General features: G+C 42.9%; 1 protein-coding gene across 1 annotated transcript in view; it reads right to left on the minus strand.

Annotated features, from left to right (window-relative positions):
• The window catches only part of LOC139406187 (syntaxin-binding protein 5-like), a 236,343-nt gene extending 222,572 nt beyond the window's left edge, over nucleotides 1-13,771 (minus strand). Inside the window, exon 1 of the mRNA XM_071148687.1 lies at nucleotides 13,616-13,771. Within this exon, the coding sequence (XP_071004788.1) occupies nucleotides 13,616-13,771 (156 nt within the window). The remainder of the gene's footprint in view (nucleotides 1-13,615) is intronic.
• Nucleotides 13,772-23,837: the final 10,066 nt, after the last annotated feature.

Here is a 23,837-nt window from a genome sequence, read left to right on the forward strand (position 1 = left end):
TGACAGAATTATCTTCACACACTGACAGAATTATATCCACACACTGACATAATTATATCCACACACTGACAGAATTATATCCACACACTGACAGAATTATATCCACACACTGACAGAACTATATCCACACACTGACAGAATTATATCCACACACTGACAGAACTATATCCACACACTGACAGAACTATATCCACACACTGACAGAACTATATCCAGACACTGACAGAACTATATCCACACACTGACAGAATTATATCCAGACACTGACAGAATTATATCCACACACACTGACAGAACTATATCCACACACTGACAGAACTATATCCACACACTGACAGAATTATATCCACACACTGACAGAACTCTATCCACACACTGACAGAATTATATCCACACACACTGACACTCTCACCCTATTCTGACTGTGTCCAAACAGCCTCGTTTTGACTCAATCCTCGTGTCGTTCCCAGCTCCAGTGAACTACATGCCCTGATCTTTCCAGAGCAATTCATTGTCATTACCATACTTCTTCCACTCAGCCTCCAACGGAGGACTTGATCATCTGCTTCTGACATACCATGTAATCAAACACTGAATCCAGACGTTTCTGGTGAAACATTACAATAATATAATATGCCGTGCCTTCAGAAAGTATTCCTTATTCAACATAATGTTGAGTTACAGCCGGAATAAAACATGTATTATCTGTAAATGTTGTGTCATTGGCCAACACACAATACCCCGTAAAGTGGAAATATGGTTTTAGACATTTTCCACCAATTAATTAAAAATGAAACGCTGAAATGTATTGAGTCAATAAGTATTCAACCCCTTTTGTTATGGCAAGGAGCCTAAATAAGTTCAGGAGTAAAAATGTGCTTAAACAAGTCACGTAGTAAGTTGCATGGATTCACTCTGTGTGCAATAATAGTTTATAGCACGATGTTTGAATGACTACCTCATCTCTGTTCCCCACACATACAATTAAATGTGAGGTCCCTCAGTCGAACAGTGACTGAGGTCTTTCTATGATTCGCAAAGAAGGGTTCCTATTGGTAGATGGGTAAAAAAATAAAACTTAAAAAAAGTAAACATTGAATATCCCTTTGAGCATGGTGAAGTTATTAATTACACTTTGGTTGGTGTATCAATACACCCAGTCACTACGAATATACAGGCGCCTCTCAGATGACGGTGAGCTAAAAAAATAAAACGCTCAGGCATATCACAATGAGGCCAATGCATAGCATTTTTGCATAGTGTTGATAAAAGAGGAGTCAGGGGTTGGGCCGTCTCTCACACACACACACACACACACATATATATGCTCCCCCACACCCCACACTCAAGGTCTGAGGTTCTGACTGAAAGTTCACTTTTACAGTAATGGTATTGGATACTCTCTCTCTCTCCTTTCCCATGGGCTATTGCTGTGGAGAGATACTCTCTCTCTCCTTTCCTATGAGCTATTGCTGTGGAGAGATACTCTCCCTCTCTCCTCCTTTCCCATGGGCTATTGCTGTGGAGAGATACTCTCCCTCTCTCCTCCTTTCCCATGGGCTATTGCTGTGGAGAGATACTCTCCCTCTCTCCTCCTTTCCCATGGGCTATTGCTGTGGAGAGATACTCTCCCTCTCTCCTCCTTTCCTATGGTCTATTGCTGTGGAGAGATACTCTCTCTCTCTCTCTCTCTCTCTCCTTTCCCATGGACTATTGCTGTGGAGAGATACTCTCTCTCTCCTTTCCCATGGGCTATTGCTGTGGAGAGATACTCTCTCTCTCTCTCTCCTTTCCCATGGGCTATTGCTGTGGAGAGATACTCTCTCTCTCTCTCTCTCTCTCCTTTCCCATGGACTATTGCTGTGGAGAGGTCTTGCCATAGATTTTCAAGTACATTTAAGTCAAAACTGTAACTTGTCCACTCAGGGACAATCACTGTCTTCTTGGTAAACAACTCCAGTGTAGATTTGGCCTTGTGTTTTAGCTTTTTGTCCTGCTGAAAGATGAATAAATCCTCTCAGTTTCTGCAGGCAACGAGATGAACCAGATTTTCCTCTAGGATTTTGACTGTGCTTGGCTCAATTCCATTTTTTTTTATCTTGAAAAACACCCCAAGTACGGATTACAAGCATACCCATAACATGATGCAGCCACCACTATGCTTGGAAATATGGAGAGTGGTACTCAGTAATGTGTTGTATTGGATTTACCCCAAACATAACGCTTTGTATTCAGGACAAAAAGTTAAATGCTTTGACACATTTTTTGCAGTATTACGTTAGTGCCTTGTTGCAAACAGGATGAATGTTTTAAAAAGTTTTTATTCTGTACAGGCTTCCTTCTTTTCACTCTGTCATTTAGGTTAGTATTGTGGAGTAACTACAATGTTGTTGCTCCATCCTCAGTTTTCTCCCATCACAGCCAATAAACTGTTTTAAAGTCTGCAGTAGTCTCATGGTGAAATCTCTGAGCGGTTTCCTTCCTCTCCGGCAACCTGAGTCAGGAAGGGCACCTGTATCATTGTAGTGACTGGGTGTATTGATGCACCACCCGATGTGTCATTAATAACTTCACACTCAAAGAACCTGTCTTTGCAAGGCGTTGAAAAAGCTCCCTGGTCTTTGTGTTGGAATCTATGTTTGAAATGCACAGCTCCACTGTGGGACCTTACTGATAATTGTGTCCCACTTTAAATGACGATCTGCTTATAAAGCCTTCATAAAGCCTTCACAAGCACTACATAAAGGGTTGATAAATGGTGACGTAATCACCAAATGTAAAATGTGACTTAACCCTCTGTGTCGAATATGAATATAAACATGTGCTTTATAAAAGGGTGACATGTTGTGTCGATCTAATGAGATGTCATGTTAGTCACATTACATCTGATTTCGCTGCCAGACACTTCCGCCCAAATGTGTGGAAGGTCTGTTTGGTGCCAACACATCAACCTTGGCCTTTATTAGTTAGAGGCTAGGTTTAAAATCACATTTCATTAAGAAGATCAATTGTGGAAATGGGTAGAGTTTAGCAATAATTCTGACTTTTTGACTGTGTTAAGTAGTGACGATGACAAATACTTTACTAAGTAACGTCACACCTACAGTTGAAGTCAGAAGTTTACAAACACTTAGGTTGGAATCATTAAAACTCATTTTTCAACCACTCTACAAATTTCTTATTAACAAACTATAGTTTTGGCAAGTCGGTTAGGACATCTACTTTGTGACACAAGTCATTATTCCAACAATTGTTTACAGATTATTTCACTTATAATCACTGCATCACAATTCCAGTGGGACAGAAAGTTGACTGTACACTAAGTTGACTGTGCCTTTAAACAGCTTGGAAAATTCCAGAAAATGATGTCATGGCTTTAGAAGCTTCTGATAGGCTAACTGACATCATTTGAGTCATTTGGAGGTGTACCTGTGGATGTATTTCAAGGCCTACCTTCAAACTGGGAAAAACAAAAGAAATCAGCCAAGACCTCTAAAAAAAACTGTAGACCTCCACAAGTCTGGTTCATCCCTGAGAGCAATTTCCAAACGCCTGAAGGTATCACATTCATCTGTACAAACAATAGTATGCAAATATAAACACCACGACAAAGATCGTACTTTTTGGAGAAATGTCCTCTGGTCTGAATGTCCTCTGGGAGGTGTTTCCTCCTATAGAGGGAAGGGAGGTGAGGTGTTTCCCCCTATAGAAGGAAGGGAGGGGAGGTGTTTCCTCCTATAGAAGGAAGGGAGGGGAGGTGTTTCCTCCTATAGAGGGAAGGGAGGGGAGGTGTTTCCTCCTATAGAAGGAAGGGAGGGGAGGTGTTTCCTCCTATAGAAGGAAGGGAGGGGAGGTGTTTCCTCCTATAGAAGGGAGGGGAGGTGCTTCCTCCTATAACTCCCACAGTTGCCCTTTTCCTTCTGTGTCAGTCAGAGTCAAAGGTCAGTGGGAGGGACCGATCTCTAGCTGTCTCCTCTCCCAGAGACGGACAGCGCTGATCATTATGACTGTGATATGTGGTTGTATCACCTAGTTACCTTAAGATGAATGCACTGTGGTTGTCTCACCTAGTTACCTGAAGATGAATGCACTGTGGTTGTCTCACCTAGTTACCTTAATATGAATGCACTGTGGTTGTCTCACCTAGTTACCTTAATTAATATGAATGCACTGTGGTTGTCTCACCTAGTTACCTTAAGATGAATGCACTGTGGTTGTCTCACCTAGTTACCTTAATATGAATGCACTGTGGTTGTCTCACCTAGTTACCTTAATTAATATGAATGCACTGTGGTTGTCTCACCTAGTTACCTTAATTAATATGAATGCACTGTGGTTGTCTCACCTAGTTACCTTAATATGAATGCACTGTGGTTGTCTCACCTAGTTACCTTAATTAATATGAATGCACTGTGGTTGTCTCACCTAGTTACCTTAATTAAGATGAATGCACTGTGGTTGTCTCACCTAGTTACCTTAATTAATATGAATGCACTGTGGTTGTCTCATCTAGTTACCTTAATTAAGATGAATGCACTGTGGTTGTCTCACCTAGTTACATTAAAACCTCTTGGCGCACCGATCCCGTTAGCGGGATCATTTTTGTCAACATCCGGTGAATTGCAGAGCGCCAAATTCAAATTAAATTACTAAAAATATGTAATTTTCATGAAATCACAAGTGCAATATACCAAAACACAGCTTAGATTGTTGTTAATCCAACTGGCGTGTCAGATTTCAAAAAGGCTTTACGGTGAAAGCAAACCATGTGATTTATGTGAGGACATCTCTCTCAGGAGACAAAACATTACAAACAGCTAGCAGCAAAGTAGATTGGTTACGAAAGTCAGAAAAGCAATAAAATTGATCGCTTACCTTTGATGATCTTCATATGTTTGCACTCACGAGACTCCCAGTTACACAATAAATGTTTGTTTTGTTCGATAAAGATTATTTTTATATCCAAAAACCTCCATTTGGTTGGCGCGTTTTGTTTAGTAAACCACAGGCTTGTGTGGTCATGACGGGCAGACGAAAATTACAAATAGTATCCGTAAAGTTCGTAGAAACATGTCAAACATTTTTTATAATCAATCATCAGGTTGTTTTTACAATAAATAATCAATCATTTTTCAACCGGATGATAGCCTTTTCAATAGGAGAGTATGAGTAAAGGTCTCGCTCCAGGTGCTCGTGCATGCACAAATCTGGGGACACCTAGCTATCCACTGACGCGATGTGATCATTCTCGCTAATTTTTTTGAATAAAAGCCTGAAACTATGTCTAAAGACTGTTCACACCCTGTGGAAGCCATAGGGAGAGGAATCTGGTTGATATCCCTTTAAATTGAGGATAGGCTTGCAATGGAAAAGAGAGGTTTCAGAATAACAGCACCTCCTGGTTGGATTTTCCTCAGGTTTTCGCCTGTAATATCAGTTCTGTTATACTCACAGACAATATTTTGTGTTTTCTATCTTAATTTCTATCCGAATCTGTCAATTATATGCATATTTTAGCTTCTGGGCCTAAGAAATAGGTTTACTTTGGGCACGTTTTTCATCCAAACATCAAAATACTGCCCCCTAGTCTCAAGAGGTTTTAAGATGAATGCACTGTGGTTGTTTCACCTAGTTACCTTAAGATGAATGCACTGTAAGTCGCTCTTGATAAGATCGTCTGATAAATGAGTAAATCGGAAATGTAGTCACTCTCATCTATAAACATTGTCATACAGGTGGGTGGATGCTGTACATGTGCCCACTCTGTGCTCGCCCACTTCTTCCATCCATGCCTATTCTCACTAAGCTACATCCACTTAGCACGCTCTCTCTCTCCCTTTCTCACACAAACAACGATTCCCCATCCAACCCCGCTCTCAACTTCGGGATGAGGCATGCAAATAGCTGGGTCACCTGAATCTGTTTCTCGTGAATCTGTTTCTAATAATCTGTTTATAGTGAACCTGTCTATAGTGAACCTGTCTATAGTGAACCTGTTTATAGTGGATCTGTCTATTGTGAACCTGTCTATAGTGAACCTGTTTATAGTGAACCTGTTTATAGTGAACCTGTTTGAAGTTAACCTGTTTATAGTGAACCTGTCTATAGTGAACCTGTTTATAGTGAACCTGTTTATAGTGAACCTGTTTATAGTGAACCTGTTTGAAGTTAACCTGTTTATAGTGAACCTGTTTATAGTGAACCTGTCTATTGTGAACCTGTCTATAGTGAACCTGTTTATAGTGAACCTGTTTATAGTGAACCTGATTAAAGTGAACCTGTTTATAGTGAACCTGTTTATAGTGAACCTGATTAAAGTGAACCTGTTTATAGTGAACCTGTTTATAGTGAACCTGTTTATAGTGAACCTGATTAAAGTAAACCTGTATATAGTGAACCTGTTTATAGTGAACCTGTTTATTAAAATTAACCTGTTTATAGTGAACCTGTTTATAAAAGTTAACCTGTTCAGTCGGAATCTATTCAGTCTGACAGCTTTCATAACAGAATACTGTTCACACCTCATCACTGACATTTAGTGACACGTCTCTCTCAAAAGACTAAAATGAGAGAGACAGCACACATGTGCTTTCCTCCCAAACAATCATTATTTTTCTACAATATAGAGGAGAAGAAAATAACTTGTAAGGAAGTGAGTAAATGTCTGGAACCTCTGTGATGTAACACCATAAACCACCCAGTCTAGAACCTCTGATGTAACACCATAAACCACCCAGTCTAGAACCTCTGTGATGGAACACCATAAACCACACAGTCTAGAACCTCTTTGATGTAACACCATAAACCACCCATTCTAGAACCTCCGTGATGTAACACCATACACCACACAGTCTAGAACCTCTGTGATGTAACACCATAAACCACAGTCTAGAACCTCTGATGTAACACCATAAACCACACAGTCTGGAACCTCTGTGATGTAACACCATAAACCACACAGTCTAGAACCTCTGATGTAACACCATAAACCACACAGTCTGGAACCTCTGTGATGTAACACCATAAACCACACAGTCTGGAACCTCTGATGTAACACCATAAACCACCCAGTCTAGAACCTCCGTGATGTAACACCATACACCACACAGTCTAGAACCTCTGTGATGTAACACCATAAACCACCCAGTCTAGAACCTCTGATGTAACACCATAAACCACCCAGTCTAGAACCTCTGATGTAACACCATAAACCACCCAGTCTAGAACCTCTGTGATGTAACACCATAAACCACCCAGTCTAGAACCTCTGTGATTTAACACCATAAACCACCCAGTCTAGAACCTCTGATGTAACACCATAAACCACCCAGTCTAGAACCTCTGTGATGTAACACCATAAACCACAGTCTAGAACCTCTGTGATGTAACACCATAAACCACCCAGTCTAGAACCTCTGTGATGTAACACCATAAACCACCCAGTCTAGAACCTCTGTGATGTAACACCATAAACCACCCAGTCTAGAACCTCTGATGTAACACCATAAACCACCCAGTCTAGAACCTCTGATGTAACACCATAAACCACCCAGTCTAGAACCTCTGTGATGTAACACCAACAAACACCCAGTCTAGAACCTCTGTGATGTAACACCATAAACCACCCAGTCTGGAACATCTGTGATGTAACACCATAAACCACACAGTCTAGAACCTCTGTGATGTAACACCATAAACCACACAGTCTAGAACCTCTGTGATGTAACACCATAAACCACACAGTCTAGAACCTCTGATGTAACACCATAAACCACCCAGTCTAGAACCTCTGATGTAACACCATAAACCACACAGTCTGGAACCTCTTTGATGTAACACCATAAACCACCCAGTCTAGAACCTCTGATGTAACACCATAAACCACACAGTCTGGAACCTCTAAAATGAAACAACCATTAAACACATAGTAGAAAACTATCTAGTGAACATTCCTCAGGGCTTAATGAAAGACTAAAAGGCTGGGAGACAGCCTTTCATTCATCAAATGGGCAAAAATCTTTATAGGTGTGTGTGTGTGTGTGTGTGTGTTCTTGTAGATGCTTCTGAACTGACGTCCAGGACTCTTCCACCGTCATTACCCCAGGGAAGGTGTGCTGCCTCCGAGGGAGGATTTCCCCTGCACACAACGCCTCATTCATTAATTCATTCATTAATTCAGTCATTCATTCATTCATTCATTCATTCCCCTCTTACCCACCATTCATATATTTATTTCCCCAGGTTACTGTTGACCATATCACCGCCGTAGGCAAATGGCCACTGACGTTTGATTTTGTAAATAAATAAAAATGTCCTAAATGAAGAAATATATTTTTTTTAAACTTAACCAGAAACTTGCACTTCATCCATGTCAATAGTTGGTGCACTATTTATCAAGAGTCGGTGCTCATGTTTGCTGCACCTTGTGGGTTGATATGCATCTGATGCGTATTCTAAAAGCAGATGCCCGGCAAAGATCTCTAGCGGGTACTGATAGGCTGAAAGGCCAGGCGCTACTAGCTTTAGAAGGGAAAGAAATACAAATATGAACACCATTTCATTGGTGCTTTAAAAATGCAAAACACTATAATAGCTCTATCTGTTATTGGTAGAACAACTTTGCAATAGCGTGCTTCTCAGCTCACGCTACCGCACGCCTTTACCGTCTGTCCCTGTGGACCCGGTATGGTGAGAGAGGTGTGACAGCACCACTGGTGGCAGAGCTGCTGCTTGAGCATGTGTTTGGCCCGAAAGGCCTCACGCAACCAGAGGCGTCACTACCGAGCCCCATGAGACCAGAGGCATCACTACCGAGCCCCATATGAGACCAGAGGCATCACTACCGAGCCCCATGAGACCAGAGGCATCACTACCGAGCCCCATGAGACCAGAGGCATCACTACCGAGCCCCATGAGACCAGAGGCGTCACTACCGAGCCCCATGAGACCAGAGGCGTCACTACCGAGCCCCATGAGACCAGAGGCGTCACTACCGAGCCCCATGAGACCAGAGGCGTCACTACCGAGCCCCATGAGACCAGAGGCGTCACTACCGAGCCCCATGAGACCAGAGGCGTCACTACCGAGCCCCATGAGACCAGAGGCATCACTACCGAGCCCCATGAGACCAGAGGCGTCACTACCGAGCCCCATGAGACCAGAGGCGTCACTACCGAGCCCCATGAGACCAGAGGCATCACTACCGAGCCCCATATGAGACCAGAGGCATCACTACCGAGCCCCATATGAGACCAGAGGCGTCACTACCGAGCCCCATGAGACCAGAGGCGTCACTACCGAGCCCCATGAGACAAGAGGCGTCACTACCGAGCCCCATGAGACAAGAGGCGTCACTACCGAGCCCCATGAGACAAGAGGCGTCACTACCGAGCCCCATGAGACGAGAGGCGTCACTACCGAGCCCCATGAGACCAGAGGCGTCACTACCGAGCCCCATGAGACCAGAGGCATCACTACCGAGCCCCATGAGACAAGAGGCGTCACTACCGAGCCCCATGAGACCAGAGGCATCACTACCGAGCCCCATATTACCAGAGGCATCACTACCGAGCCCCATGAGACCAGAGGCATCACTACCGAGCCCCATGAGACCAGAGGCATCACTACCCAACCCCATGAGACCAGAGGCATCACTACCGAGCCCCATGAGACCAGAGGCATCACTACCGAGCCCCATGAGACCAGAGGCGTCACTACCGAGCCCCATGAGACCAGAGGCGTCACTACCGAGCCCCATGAGACCAGAGGCGTCACTACCGAGCCCCATGAGACCAGAGGCATCACTACCGAGCCCCATGAGACCAGAGGCATCACTACCGAGCCCCATGAGACCAGAGGCATCACTACCCAACCCCATGAGACCAGAGGCGTCACTACCGAGCCCCATGAGACAAGAGGCGTCACTACCGAGCCCCATGAGACGAGAGGCGTCACTACCGAGCCCCATGAGACCAGAGGCGTCACTACCGAGCCCCATGAGACCAGATGCATCACTACCGAGCCCCATGAGACAAGAGGCGTCACTACCGAGCCCCATGAGACCAGAGGCATCACTACCGAGCCCCATATTACCAGAGGCATCACTACCGAGCCCCATGAGACCAGAGGCATCACTACCGAGCCCCATGAGACCAGAGGCATCACTACCCAACCCCATGAGACCAGAGGCATCACTACCGAGCCCCATGAGACCAGAGGCATCACTACCGAGCCCCATGAGACCAGAGGCGTCACTACCGAGCCCCATGAGACCAGAGGCGTCACTACCGAGCCCCATGAGACCAGAGGCGTCACTACCGAGCCCCATGAGACCAGAGGCATCACTACCGAGCCCCATGAGACCAGAGGCATCACTACCGAGCCCCATGAGACCAGAGGCATCACTACCCAACCCCATGAGACCAGAGGCGTCACTACCGAGCCCCATGAGACCAGAGGCATCACTACCGAGCCCCATGAGACCAGAGGCATCACTACCGAGCCCCATGAGACCAGAGGCGTCACTACCGAGCACCATGAGACCAGAGGTGTCACTACCGAGCCCCATGAGACCAGAGGCGTCACTACCGAGCCCCATGAGACCAGAGGCGTCACTACCGAGCCCCATGAGACCAGAGGCGTCACTACCGAGCCCCATATATGAACCATTTAAAATTCCTTAAATCAAGCAAACCAGACGGCACAATATTTTTTTTATGTTTTATTGATGGATAGCCAGGGGCACACTCAAACATAATTTACAAAAAAAAGCAGGCCGTAGGCATGACCAGGGATGTTCTCTTGAGAAGGGTGTGAATTGGATAATTTTCCTGTCAAAATGTAACAAGTACATTTAGGTGTCGGGGAGAACGTATGGAGTAAAAAGTATATTTTATTGAGGAGTGAGTGATTTAAAAGTAAAAGTTGGCAAAAATATAAATAGTAAAGTGAAGTACAAATCATCCCCATAAAACTACTTACTGTAAAGTATTTTTTACTTAAAAGTACTTTACACCACTGGAAATTCTCATAAGTACAGGCCTCCGTCAGAATGTATCATATCTACAGGGCCTTGCCTTGTCCAACACATGATTCTTTCCAGAACTTTCTCCAGTGTCAGTCCTCAGATGCTCCCTTCAGCATCCTTCACCTCTGCTTGGCAGTCAACTGCCTGCACCTCCTTATCTTCCATCATTTAAAAAAATGATCCCACCCCCCCCCCCCCCCCCCCCCCCACCCCCATACTTTTCCCTCTGCTTGAGCTACTATGTTATTGTACTAACGGTCTTGCTCGCTCCTCAATTAATTATTTAAGGTGGGATCCAAAATTCCCCTCTCTTCAGGGCAAGGAATAATCGCTGCAGTCAGCTCCAAATACATCAGCTGGGCTGCAATGGGCGGGGCATATTTCTATAAATAGTGCCACGACAATCACATCAGCCCAACAGCACCGCCGGATCTCTCTGCTCACCCGCTCACTTTTATGGGATATATAGATATGTCATAGATTCTCCGACACTAGAGCACTGCCTGTGGAAGAGGGAGGAGATGGAAAATAAGGAAATATATGGTGGGATCCAAAATTCCTCTCCACACCATGGTCTGATGCCATCTGCCACCCCTTACCTCCATGCCTTGGCCTGACGGTAATAATAGCGCTAGACTAACTCCCCTCCAGGCCTTGGCCTGACGGTAATAATAGCGCTAGGCTAACTCCCCTCCATACCATGGCATGGCGACGATAATACCTCTAGGGAACCTAACCCCCTCCCCTCCATACCTTGGCCTGACGGTGATAATAGCGCTAGGCTAACTCCCCTCCATACCATGGCATGGCGACGATAATACCTCTAGGGAACCTAACCCCCTCCCCTCCAAACCATGGAGTCAATGAGCAGCCAGCTGTGCACAAATAGAACCACCCGTGGTGCCATTATTTTGTAGGCACATTTCTTTTCCCATGAGGCCCCTCATTATTAGCCAGATATTTTTTTTTACATCTGGCAGTCCACCCCTGTGATAAGACACAGCATAGGACATACAGGCCTACACCACTGAACATCTAGTATCATGTGAGAGAGCCTGTGTCTTAGCCACATTCCTATCTAAGTGCTGAAAAGTTGTATCCATCTATTATTAGATTAAGCACACAAAAAAATACCAACCAGACTAAGTTATGTGGTCAAGTCAGAGTCCAGGAGTGGAGGTTTAGATATACTATAGACAGCGTGTCTAGGAGTGGAGGTTATGATATACTGTAGACAGCTTGTCTAGGAGTGGAGGGTTAGATATACTGTAGACAGCGTGTCTAGGAGTGGAGGTCTAGATATACTGTAGACAGAGTGTCTAGGAGTGGAGGTCTAGATATACTGTAGACAGCGTGTCTAGGAGTGGAGGTTTAGATATACTGTAGACAGCGTGTCTAGGAGTGGAGGTCTAGATATACTGTAGACAGCGTGTCTAGGAGTGGAGGTCTAGATATACTGTAGACAACGTGTCTAGGATATGAGTGGAGGTTCAGATATACTGTAGACAGCGTGTCTAGGATAGGAGTGGAGGTTCAGATATACTGTAGACAGCGTGTCTAGGAGTGGAGGTCTAGATATACTGTAGACAGCGTGTCTAGGAGTGGAGGTCTAGATATACTGTAGATAGCGTGTCTAGGAGTGGAGGCTCAGATATACTGTAGACAGCGTGTCTAGGAGTGGAGGGCTAGATATACTGTAGACAGCGTGTCTAGGAGTGGAGGTCTAGATATACTGTAGACAGCGTGTCTAGGAGTGGAGGTCTTGATATACTGTAGACAGCGTGTCTAGGAGTGGAGGTCTAGATATACTGTAGACAGCGTGTCTAGGAGTGGAGGGTTAGATATACTGTAGACAGCGTGTCTAGGATAGGAGTGGAGGTTCAGATATACTGTAGACAGCGTGTCTAGGAGTGGAGGTCTAGATATACTGTAGACAGCGTGTCTAGGAGTGGAGGGTTAGATATACTGTAGACAGCGTGTCTAGGATAGGAGTGGAGGTTCAGATATACTGTAGACAGCGTGTCTAGGAGTGGAGGGCTAGACGCAGGCAGAGTGTCTAGGAGTGGAGGGCTAGACGCAGTCAGAGTGTCTAAGATGAGAAGCTCTGAAGCAGTCAGAGTGTCTAAGATGAGAAGCTCTGAAGCAGGCAGAGTGTCTAAGATGAGAAGCTCTGAAGCAGGCAGAATGTCTAAGATGAGATGCTCAGATGCTGGTAACTGGTTTAAGATGAGAACCTTTGACTGAGTAGCATCCAGAAGACCTGGCAACATGGCAGTCAATCTACGCCATCTGCTAGGTTCTGTTGGCTACTCGATTCCACACAAACAAACACATAACCTACTCCATCCCCCAAAAAAAGCAATGCAGGAGCGGGCCTGTGTTAACATTTCACTACCACTGTTGGTCTACCGATACGGTAACCGCTAGTCAGCATGCATTCATCTGGCCCTTGTAACAATGCTGATCTGAAGGATAGGCTTTTAGCTTGGATGGTTTTATACACCATCATCGGTCCATTTAAGAAATATGACAGGGGGAAACTAGGCACACACACACACACGCGCGCGCGCGCACACACACACTACTCACCTTGCATATGTGAAAGTTTTCCGAGAGTAGCGTCTCCTGGACATGGATATCCTGTGGAGTGGGCGGGGTACCGGCTGCTCTGCTGCATGACGGGGACGCGACAGCCCCCTGAGAGGAGGAAGACAGGCCATCCAGTACCTTCCGAAACTTCTTCATCTTCCTTTAGTTTACTGAGAAATAAGAACGTCTATATCAAAATATTCTAGCAACCTGATCAAGAGATCAAGTAATTATTTTCAAAGGCTAAGATGAGGCGAGTATGTTTGGTGTTTTTGAGGGTTGGCAGGCGTCGCTTCCTGTAGCCTCTCTCTCTCTCTCTCTCTCTCTCTCCTTCGCTCTCCTTTTTAAGTGCAATTCAAAAAGTCCTGGAGGGACCTCATCGTGCACTTAGGCTTCCGTCCACAAAATTGTTTATCTTGGTTTGATGGGGATGCTTATTGGTAAAAGAGACTAGCCAATTGCTAATGGAGGTCTATTGCGCACCAGAGTATGCCACAGTAAGGATTTCACCTAAGAAACTTCATGCTTCTTTAGCCTGCTAAAACCGCGTTACAATAAAGCATAACGGCAAAAGACAAAAACAAAACAATTAAAATCAATTAACTGCAGCAATTATGAGCGACTAACTATACAGATAACCAGCTAAATGATCAAACAGTTACCAATACACTACCTAAACAATGCTTCAAACAAAAATCGCACTGTTTTTGGCAGAATGGAGAGTGAGGCAGATCTACGCAGAGAGACAATGCAGCTCGCTTCCACTCTCTTGGCATCAAAACTCGAAAATAAAGTCAACCATCGTGCGAACCAAGAAGAGGAACAGGTAAACGAGAGTGGAATCAGGTGAAATGAAGTCGTCAAGACGATTTGTCGCGGTTGTTGACAGCCCCTCTCCTCCCAGCCTTGATTCCCTGCAGTCTAGCCCTGTCCGTGGTACTGGAAAACTTTACTCTGGCCCCGCCTCTTGGTTTCCTTCATCTCCCCGCCTTTGCTCGCAAGCGATTGGATTACGGTCCTCAGCCAATACGTACCGAATGGTAATGTTGAATAAAAGCAACGGGGAAATAATAAACTTCGCCTGCTGGTTTGTGGAACCGCCCTATCTTAAAAACGTGGGTTTGTGTGAATAGCCTATTCATATTCATCAGGCTTCCACACATGGGGAAACCAAACTTGACTCTCAGTAAATGTAGATGGGGAAACCACTAAGGTTGTTGCTTGTTTAGCAATACGAGAAGTCCTTTAATTCAGCCTTATGCTGCCGGAACAGGATCCGGATCCTCTCAGTTTTGGACGCATGCCTTCCGGAACCTATGCCCGTTTGCCCGGATCCGCTAGCATGCATCTAATAAACAATACTTTTCGACTGTTTGCAACGTAAGAAATCCAACAACAGAGATCAGAAGATCAGATAATGTGAAAACGCATTTCTTCAGCCTGGGGCTGATATTCTGTGAATTGATTCGGGCGCTGGGACCGGAGATTATGTTTGCGTAACTTTGTAGGTTTTGAGACCAAGGTGTGCCCGTTTCTGTGGTGAGAGAGAGAGACAAACGTGTGTGTGCATGTATCTCTCTGCTCTAATAGACATAAGCCTGCAACTTCCCATCTCTCCGGTGTTACACTGCATAATTTATTTTAAAGTATCTACTTTAAACAATGCTACCTTATATAAATGTTACTTACCCTACATTATTCATCTCATACGCATACGTATATACTGTACTCTATATCATCGACGGTATCCTTATGTAATACATGTATCACTAGCCACTTTATACTATACTATGCCACTTTGTTTACATACTCATCTCATTTGTACATACTGTACCCGATACCATCTACTGTATCTTGCCTATGCTGCTCTGTACCATCACTCATTCATATATCCTTATGTACATATTCTTTATCCCCTTACACTGTGTACAAGACAGTAGTTTTGGAATTGTTAGTTAGATTACTTGTTATTACTGCATTGTCGGAACTAGAAGCACAAGCATTTCGCTACACTCGCATTAACATCTGCTAACCATGTGTATGTGACAAATAAAATTTGATTTGATTTGATTTGATATGCACATTAGTCTTATTTTACCCCTTAGGCCTCTAGAATTGTACTGTTATGGTAAGACATGCCACATCATTTGTGGTTGCATTTCTGACACGTTTTGGCAGTGGCCTGCCTTCCTGAATTCTGGCCTAGTGGGCAGGCAGGACCGCATCTGCAGTTTGATAAGAACAGACAGGCAGTAGCCCACCCACTTAAGACACAAAATCCAAAACCAACTGAAATCTGTTTGTGAACATCGAAATTGACATGTTTTCACAACGAAACTAATTTCATCAAACTGTTGATAAAGGAGAGAGGAATGAGAGAGGAAGTAGGGTATGATGAGATATTCTGTAAGGTAACATGTCAGCCTATTAATTATTAAAAAATTATTCAAAATCAAATACACTATAATTGTAGCCTATTTCTGTAGGCAAAAAAAAAAAAATGAAAATGTTGCCTGTTTCTGGAATGTTTATATTTAGGTTGCAGGGAGATTCTGGGAATGTCTTACTCTGGTTTCTTGAAAGTTTTCCTGTGAAGTTTTATTTATGCTCTGAGACAGGAAGATACAGGTTGTTTGGAGGTTTACTTCCTTAAAACTTTCACTGCATGTTTCAACATTTATTGTTTTACTCTAAGCACAGAGAGGAAGGAACAAATGGAAATTAATTTACATAGTCCTTAATCATACAGAAAACATACATTTGCTATTGTGAAACAGCATCAGTTGAGATTTGAACCTATAATCTAATGTACTCTAGCCATGGAATTAGTCCACTGAATTTTTACACACATAAAGCTGTTCATTTTAGTCTATTCAAACAAATTAAAATAAAATAAAATACAATTTTAATGGGTCACACACATGTTTAGCAGATGTTATTGCGTTTTTTTTTTACCTTTATTTAACCAGGCAAGTCAGTTAAGAATAAATTCTTATTTTCAATGACTGCTTAGGAACAGTGGGTTAACTGCCTGTTCAGGGGCAGAACAACAGATTAGTACTTTGTTAGCTCGGGGGTTTGAACTTGCAACCTTCTAACCACTAGGCTACCCTAGCTTCCTAGCTCCAACAGTAGTATCTAACAAATCACAACAATACACACAAATCTAAAAGTAAAATAATTGAATTAAGAAATATATAAATATTAGATCATGCAATGTCGGAGTGGCATAGACTAGAATACTGTAGAAGAGAATACAGTATGTACAGTTAGGGGTGGCAGGTAGCCTAGTGGTCAGAGCGTTGGGCCAGCAACCGAAAGGTTGGATTGAATCCGCGAGCTGACAAGGTAAAAATCTGTAACTCTGCCCCTGAACAAGGCAGTTAACCCACTGTTCCCCAGTATGCCATCATTGTAAATACGAATTTGATCTTACCTGACTTGCCTAGTTAAATAAAGGTTAATAAATAAAGTATATACATACATATGAGATGAGTAAAGCAGTATGTAAACATTATTAAAGTGACCAGTAATTCCATGTCTATGTACACAGGGCAGCAGCCTCTAAAGTGCAGGGTTGCGTAACTGGGTGGAAGCTGGCTAGTGATGACTATTTAACAGTCTGATGGCCATGAGATTGAAGCTGTTTTTCAGTCTCTGTCCCAGCTTTGATGCACCTGTACTGACCTCGCCTTCTGGATGGCAGCGGAGTGTACAGGCCATTGTTCGGGTGGTTGATAACCTTGATGATCTTTTTGGCCTTCCTGTGACATCAGGTGCTGTAGGTGTCCTGGAGGGAAGGTAGTTTGTCCCCAGGGATGCGTTGGACAGACCGCACCACCCTCTGGAGAGCCCAGTAGTTGTAGATGGTGCAGTTGCCGTACCAGGCGGTGATACAGCCCGACAGGATGCTCTCAATTGTGCAGCTGTAAAAGTTTGTGAGCGTTTTAGGGGCCAAGCCAAATTTCATTAGCCACCTGAGTTTGAAGAGGTGCTGTAGCGCCTTCTCACAACACTGTCTGTGTGGGCGGACCATTTCAGATCATCAGTGATGTGTACGCCGAGGAACTTGAAGTTTTCCACCTTCTCCACTGCGGTCCCATCGATGTGGATGGGGGCGTGCTCCCTCTGCTGTTTCCTGAAGTCCACGATCAGCTGAATTGTTTTGCTGAAATTGAGTGAGAGGTTATTGTCCTGGCACCACTCTCACAGGGCCCTCACCTCCTCCCTGTAGGCTGTCTCGTCATTTTTTGTAATCAGGCCTACTACCGTTGTGTCGTCTGCAAACTTGATAATTGAGTTAGAGGCGTGAGTGGCCACGCAGTCATAGGTGAACAAGGAGTACAGGAGGGGACTGTGCACACACCCCTGTGTTGAGGATCAGTGAAGTGGATGTATTGTCTCCTACCTTCACCACCTGGGGGCGGTACGTCAGGAAGTCCAGGACACAGTTGCACAGGGTGGGGTTGAGACCCAGGGCCCCAAGCTTTATGATGAGCTTGGAGGATACTATGGTGTTTAATGCTGAGCTGTAGTCAATGAACAGCATTCTAACATAGGTATTCCTCTTGTACCGATGGGATAGGATAGTGTGCAGTGCAATTCTTAACTAACCTCTCAAAGAACTTCTTGATTACAGAAGTGAGTGCTATGGGGAGATAGTAATTTAGTTCAGTTATCTTTGCTTTCTTGGGAACAGGAACAATGGTGGACATATTGAAGCAAGTGGGGACAGCAGACTGGGATATGGAGAGATTGAATAGGTCCCTAAACACTCCAGTCAGGTGGTCTGCGCATGCTCTGAGGACGCAGCTAGGGATGCCGGAAGCCTTGCTAGTGTTAACACGCTTTAATGTCTTAATCACGTCGGCCACGGAGAAGTAGAGCCCACTGTCCTTGGTAGTGGGCCGCGTTGGTGGTGCTGTGCTATCCTCAAAGCGGGCGAAGAAGTTGTTTAGCTTGTCAGGAAGCAAAATGTCGGTGTCAGCGACGTGGCTGGTGACAGAATACATTTCATAGGAAACAAACACTCATTAAGATTATTGTGCCCGGTCAACACACACACTTAACAAGATAGAGGATAGAGGGAGTTTTGTTGATGTGCCCGGTCAACACACACACTTAATAAGATAGAGGATATAGGGAGTTTTGTTGGTGCCGAGAACGCAATGTATATGCATTTAAATAACACTCTTAAAACATTCTCCGAATGTTACAAACATTTTCTTGTTGTTCTATGGAAAGTTCTCATGTTCTGAGAACAGAATGAATGTTTTAAAATAACATTCTAACAAACATGTTCTTGTTGTTCTATGGAAAGTTCTCATGTTCTGAGAACGGAATGTATATGCTTTTAAATAACACTCTAACAAACATGTTCTTGTTGTTCTATGGAAAGTTCTCATGTTCTGAGAACAGAATGTATGTTTTAAAATAACATTGTTAGAACATTCTCTGATTAATTCTACAGTTTCATTATTATTTTTGCTAAGAGTTTTCTTACCCTTCTCAGATATATATTTTAAAAAATAGAACCACGAGGAAACCTGTAGGAAACTGTGAGCTGAAATTCCCACAGTTATTTACCATTCTCTGAACTTTTTGAGAACATTCAAACCAGTTGGAGAACGTTGCTAAAACATTAACAACATTTAAATGAAATGGAACCACATTTGAACTTTTAGGAAACATTCTGTCAAAGTACTGAAATAAAGTAAAGTAAAGTATTTTTGTCAAGTTCCTTAAATGTGCTGAAAGTGTTCCAAAGCAAAGCAACTATCCTGCACCATTAACTCCGTTATCACCATTACCTCCGTTATCACCATTAACACTAGTATTACCATTAGCTTCATTATCACCATTATCTCCGGTGTCACCATTATATATGTTATCACCATTAACTCCGTTATCACCATTACCTCCGTTATCACCATTAACACTAGTATTACCATTAGCTTCATTATCACCATTATCTCCGGTGTCACCATTATATATGTTATCACCATTAACTCCGTTATCACCATTATCACTGTTATTACCGGTATCTCTGTTATCACCCCAATCTCCGGTATCACCATTATCACCATCATCACCGTTGTCACTGGTATCACCATTATTACCATTATCAACGTCATCACCGGTATCACCATTATGAATATTATTGCCATTATCACCGTTATCACTATTATTACCATTATCGACATTATCAGTAATATTACCATTATCACCATTATCAGTAATATTACCATTATCACCATTATCGCCATTGTCACTATTATTACCATTGTCGCCATTATCACTATTATTGCCATTGACTCCACGATTATTACCATTACTGCTATTATCACCATTATAATCGTTATCGCCATTAACACCATTATCACTATTATTACCATTAACATCACTATCACTATTATTACCATTATCATCATTGTCACCGTTATCACCATTGACACCATTATCACTATTAACTCCATTATCACCATTATCACTATTATCCGGCACTCTAAGAAACACTTTTTGTCACTTTTTTTCATATTAATTCCAGTACATCAGAGCCCCTCCGGGTCAACCACCTCTCTCGAGCTCAATTTTGTTCAGACACCTCCCGATTTACAAATAAAGCACTGGTCAAAACCTTCCCCGGCTGTTTGCATTTGGCAGCTGTGCAGTTAGTCATCACACCGGCTTCTGGAACAAAAGTGACCTGCCTGCTCCTCATTAAAAAGCAATAACTGGGAACAATAAATAATTAAATTCAACACAGAGAAACGTTTGCCTGGTGATGGCGCGTATACGACGTTCACATCTAGTCATGAAGGTTAACAATGCACAGAAGAGGCGCCACGGTGAATAGGAACGACCCCGCAGAGACGGTGGACTGAATTGAATAAGCGCTTACATCACCAGGTAGCCTCTCTTCTCTCTCTCCCCCACTCAACCCTTAAGAGTCTATTGACGCAAGCAAGAGATATCACTCAAATGTATTGAGTCAAGTACTCAACCCCTTTTGTTATGGCAAGCCTAGATAAATTCAAGGGTAAAAATTTGCTTAATCCTTAAAGTGTCTATGGACGCACCCGTTTGTCAATCTAAGAAAAATATATTTTTTAATCCCCATCAAAAATCCATCAGTTTAAACTAGAGATATAATTTTAAACTAAAGATATCAGTTTAAACTGGAGATATCAGTTTAAACTAGAGATATCAGTTTAAACTAGAGATATAATTTTAAACTAGAGATATCAGTTTAAACTCGAGATATCAGTTTAAACTAGAGATATCAGTTTAAACTAGAGATATCAGTTTAAACTGGAGATATCAGTTTAAACTAGAGATATCAGTTTAAACTCGAGATATCAGTTAAACTCGAGATATCAGTTTAAACTCGATATCAGTTTAAACTAGAGATATCAGTTTAAACTGGAGATATCAGTTTAAACTAGAGATATCAGTTTAAACTGGAGATATCAGTTTAAACTAGAGATATCAGTTTAAACTGGAGATATCAGTTTAAACTGGAGATATCAGTTTAAACTGGAGATATCAGTTTAAACTAGAGATATCAGTTTAAACTGGAGATATCAGTTTAAACTGGAGATATCAGTTTAAACTAGAGATATCAGTTTAAACTGGAGATATCAGTTTAAACTAGAGATATCAGTTTAAACTAGAGATATCAGTTTAAACTGGAGATATCAGTTTAAACTGGAGATACTAGAGATATCAGTTTAAACTAGAGATATAATTTTAAACTAGAGATATCAGTTTAAACTAGCGATATCAGTTTAAACTAGAGATATCAGTTAAACTAGAGATATCAGTTTAAACTCGAGATATCAGTTTAAACTAGAGATATAATTTTAAACTAGAGATATCAGTTTAAACTCGAGATATCAGTTTAAACTAGAGATATCAGTTTAAACTAGAGATATCAGTTTAAACTGGAGATATCAGTTTAAACTAGAGATATCAGTTTAAACTGGAGATATCAGTTTAAACTAGAGATATAATTTTAAACTAGAGATATCAGTTTAAACTCGAGATATCAGTTTAAACTAGAGATATCAGTTTAAACTAGAGATATCAGTTTAAACTCGAGATATCAGTTTAAACTAGAGATATCAGTTTAAACTCGAGATATCAGTTTAAACTAGAGATATCAGTTTAAACTCGAGATATCAGTTTAAACTAGAGATATAATTTTAAACTAGAGATATCAGTTTAAACTCGAGATATCAGTTTAAACTAGAGATATCAGTTTAAACTAGAGATATCAGTTTAAACTAGAGATATCAGTTTAAACTAGAGATATCAGTTTAAACTCGAGATATCAGTTTAAACTAGAGATATCAGTTTAAACTCGAGATATCAGTTTAAACTAGAGATATCAGTTTAAACTCGAGATATCAGTTTAAACTAGAGATATAATTTTAAACTAGAGATATCAGTTTAAACTCGAGATATCAGTTTAAACTAGAGATATCAGTTTAAACTAGAGATATCAGTTTAAACTCGAGATATCAGTTTAACTCGAGATATCAGTTTAAACTAGAGATATCAGTTTAAACTTGAGATATCAGTTTAAACTTGAGATATCAGTTTAAACTTGAGATATCAGTTTAAACTAGAGATATCAGTTTAAACTGGAGATATCAGTTTAAACTAGAGATATCAGTTTAAACTCGAGATATCAGTTAAACTCGAGATATCAGTTTAAACTCGATATCAGTTTAAACTAGAGATATCAGTTTAAACTTGAGATATCAGTTTAAACTAGAGATATCAGTTTAAACTCGAGATATCAGTTAAACTCGAGATATCAGTTTAAACTCGAGATATCAGTTTAAACTAGGGATATCAGTTTAAACTCGAGATATCAGTTTAAACTCGAGATATCAGTTTAAACTAGAGATATCAGTTTAAACTAGAGATATCAGTTTAAACTGGAGATATCAGTTTAAACTAGAGATATCAGTTTTGTTTCACGAACTGTGTCTCAATCCACTGCATCCACCTTTTATTTTATTTGACCTTTATTTAACAAGTCAGTTAAGAACAAATTCTTATTTTCAATGACGGCCTGGGAACAGTGGGTTAACTGCCTGTTCAGGGGCAGAACGACAGATTTGTACCTTGTCAGCTCGGGGGTTTGAACGTGCATCTTTCCGGTTACTAGTCCACCGCTCTAACCACTAGGCTACCAGGCCGCCCCCACTAGGCTACCCTGCCGCCCCCACTAGGCTACCCTGCCGCCCCCACTAGGCTACCCTGCCGCCTCTACACTCTAACCACTAGGCTACCCTGCCGCCTCTACACTCTAACCACTAGGCTACCCTGCCGCCTCTACACTCTAACCACTAGGCTACCCTGCCGCCTCTACACTCTAACCACTAGGCTACCCTGCCGCCTCTACACTCTAACCACTAGGCTACCTGCCACCCCTCCACTCTAACCACTAGGCTACCTGCCTCCCCTACACTCTAACCACTAGGCTACCTGCCACCCCTCCACTCTAACCACTAGGCTACCTGCCACCCCTCCACTCTAAACACTAGGCTACCTGCCTCCTCTACACTCTAACCACTAGGCTACCTGCCACCCCTCCACTCTAACCACTAGGCTACCTGCCACCCCTCCACTCTAACCACTAGGCTACCTGCCACCCCTCCACTCTAACCACTAGGCTACCTGCCACCCCTCCACTCTAACCACTAGGCTACCTGCCACCCCTCCACTCTAACCACTAGGCTACCTGCCACCTCTACACTCTAACCACTAGGCTACCTGCCACCCCTCCACTCTAACCACTAGGCAACCTGCCACCCCTCCACTCTAACCACTAGGCTACCTGCCACCCCTCCACTCTAACCACTAGGCTACCTGCCACCTCTACACTCTAACCACTAGGCTACCTGCCACCCCTCCACTCTAACCACTAGGCTACCTGCGTCCTCTACACTCTAACCACTAGGCTACCTGCCACCTCTACACTCTAACCACTAGGCTACCTGCCACCCCTCCACTCTAACCACTAGGCTACCTGCCTCCTCTACACTCTAACCACTAGGCTACCTGCCACCTCTACACTCTAACCACTAGGCTACCTGCCACCCCTCCACTCTAACCACTAGGCTACCTGCCACCCCTCCACTCTAACCACTAGGCTACCTGCCACCCCTCCACTCTAACCACTAGGCTACCTGCCACCCCTCCACTCTAA

Source organism: Oncorhynchus clarkii, chromosome 3 (assembly GCF_045791955.1).
Source record: "Oncorhynchus clarkii lewisi isolate Uvic-CL-2024 chromosome 3, UVic_Ocla_1.0, whole genome shotgun sequence".
NCBI classification, from domain to species: domain Eukaryota; kingdom Metazoa; phylum Chordata; class Actinopteri; order Salmoniformes; family Salmonidae; genus Oncorhynchus; species Oncorhynchus clarkii.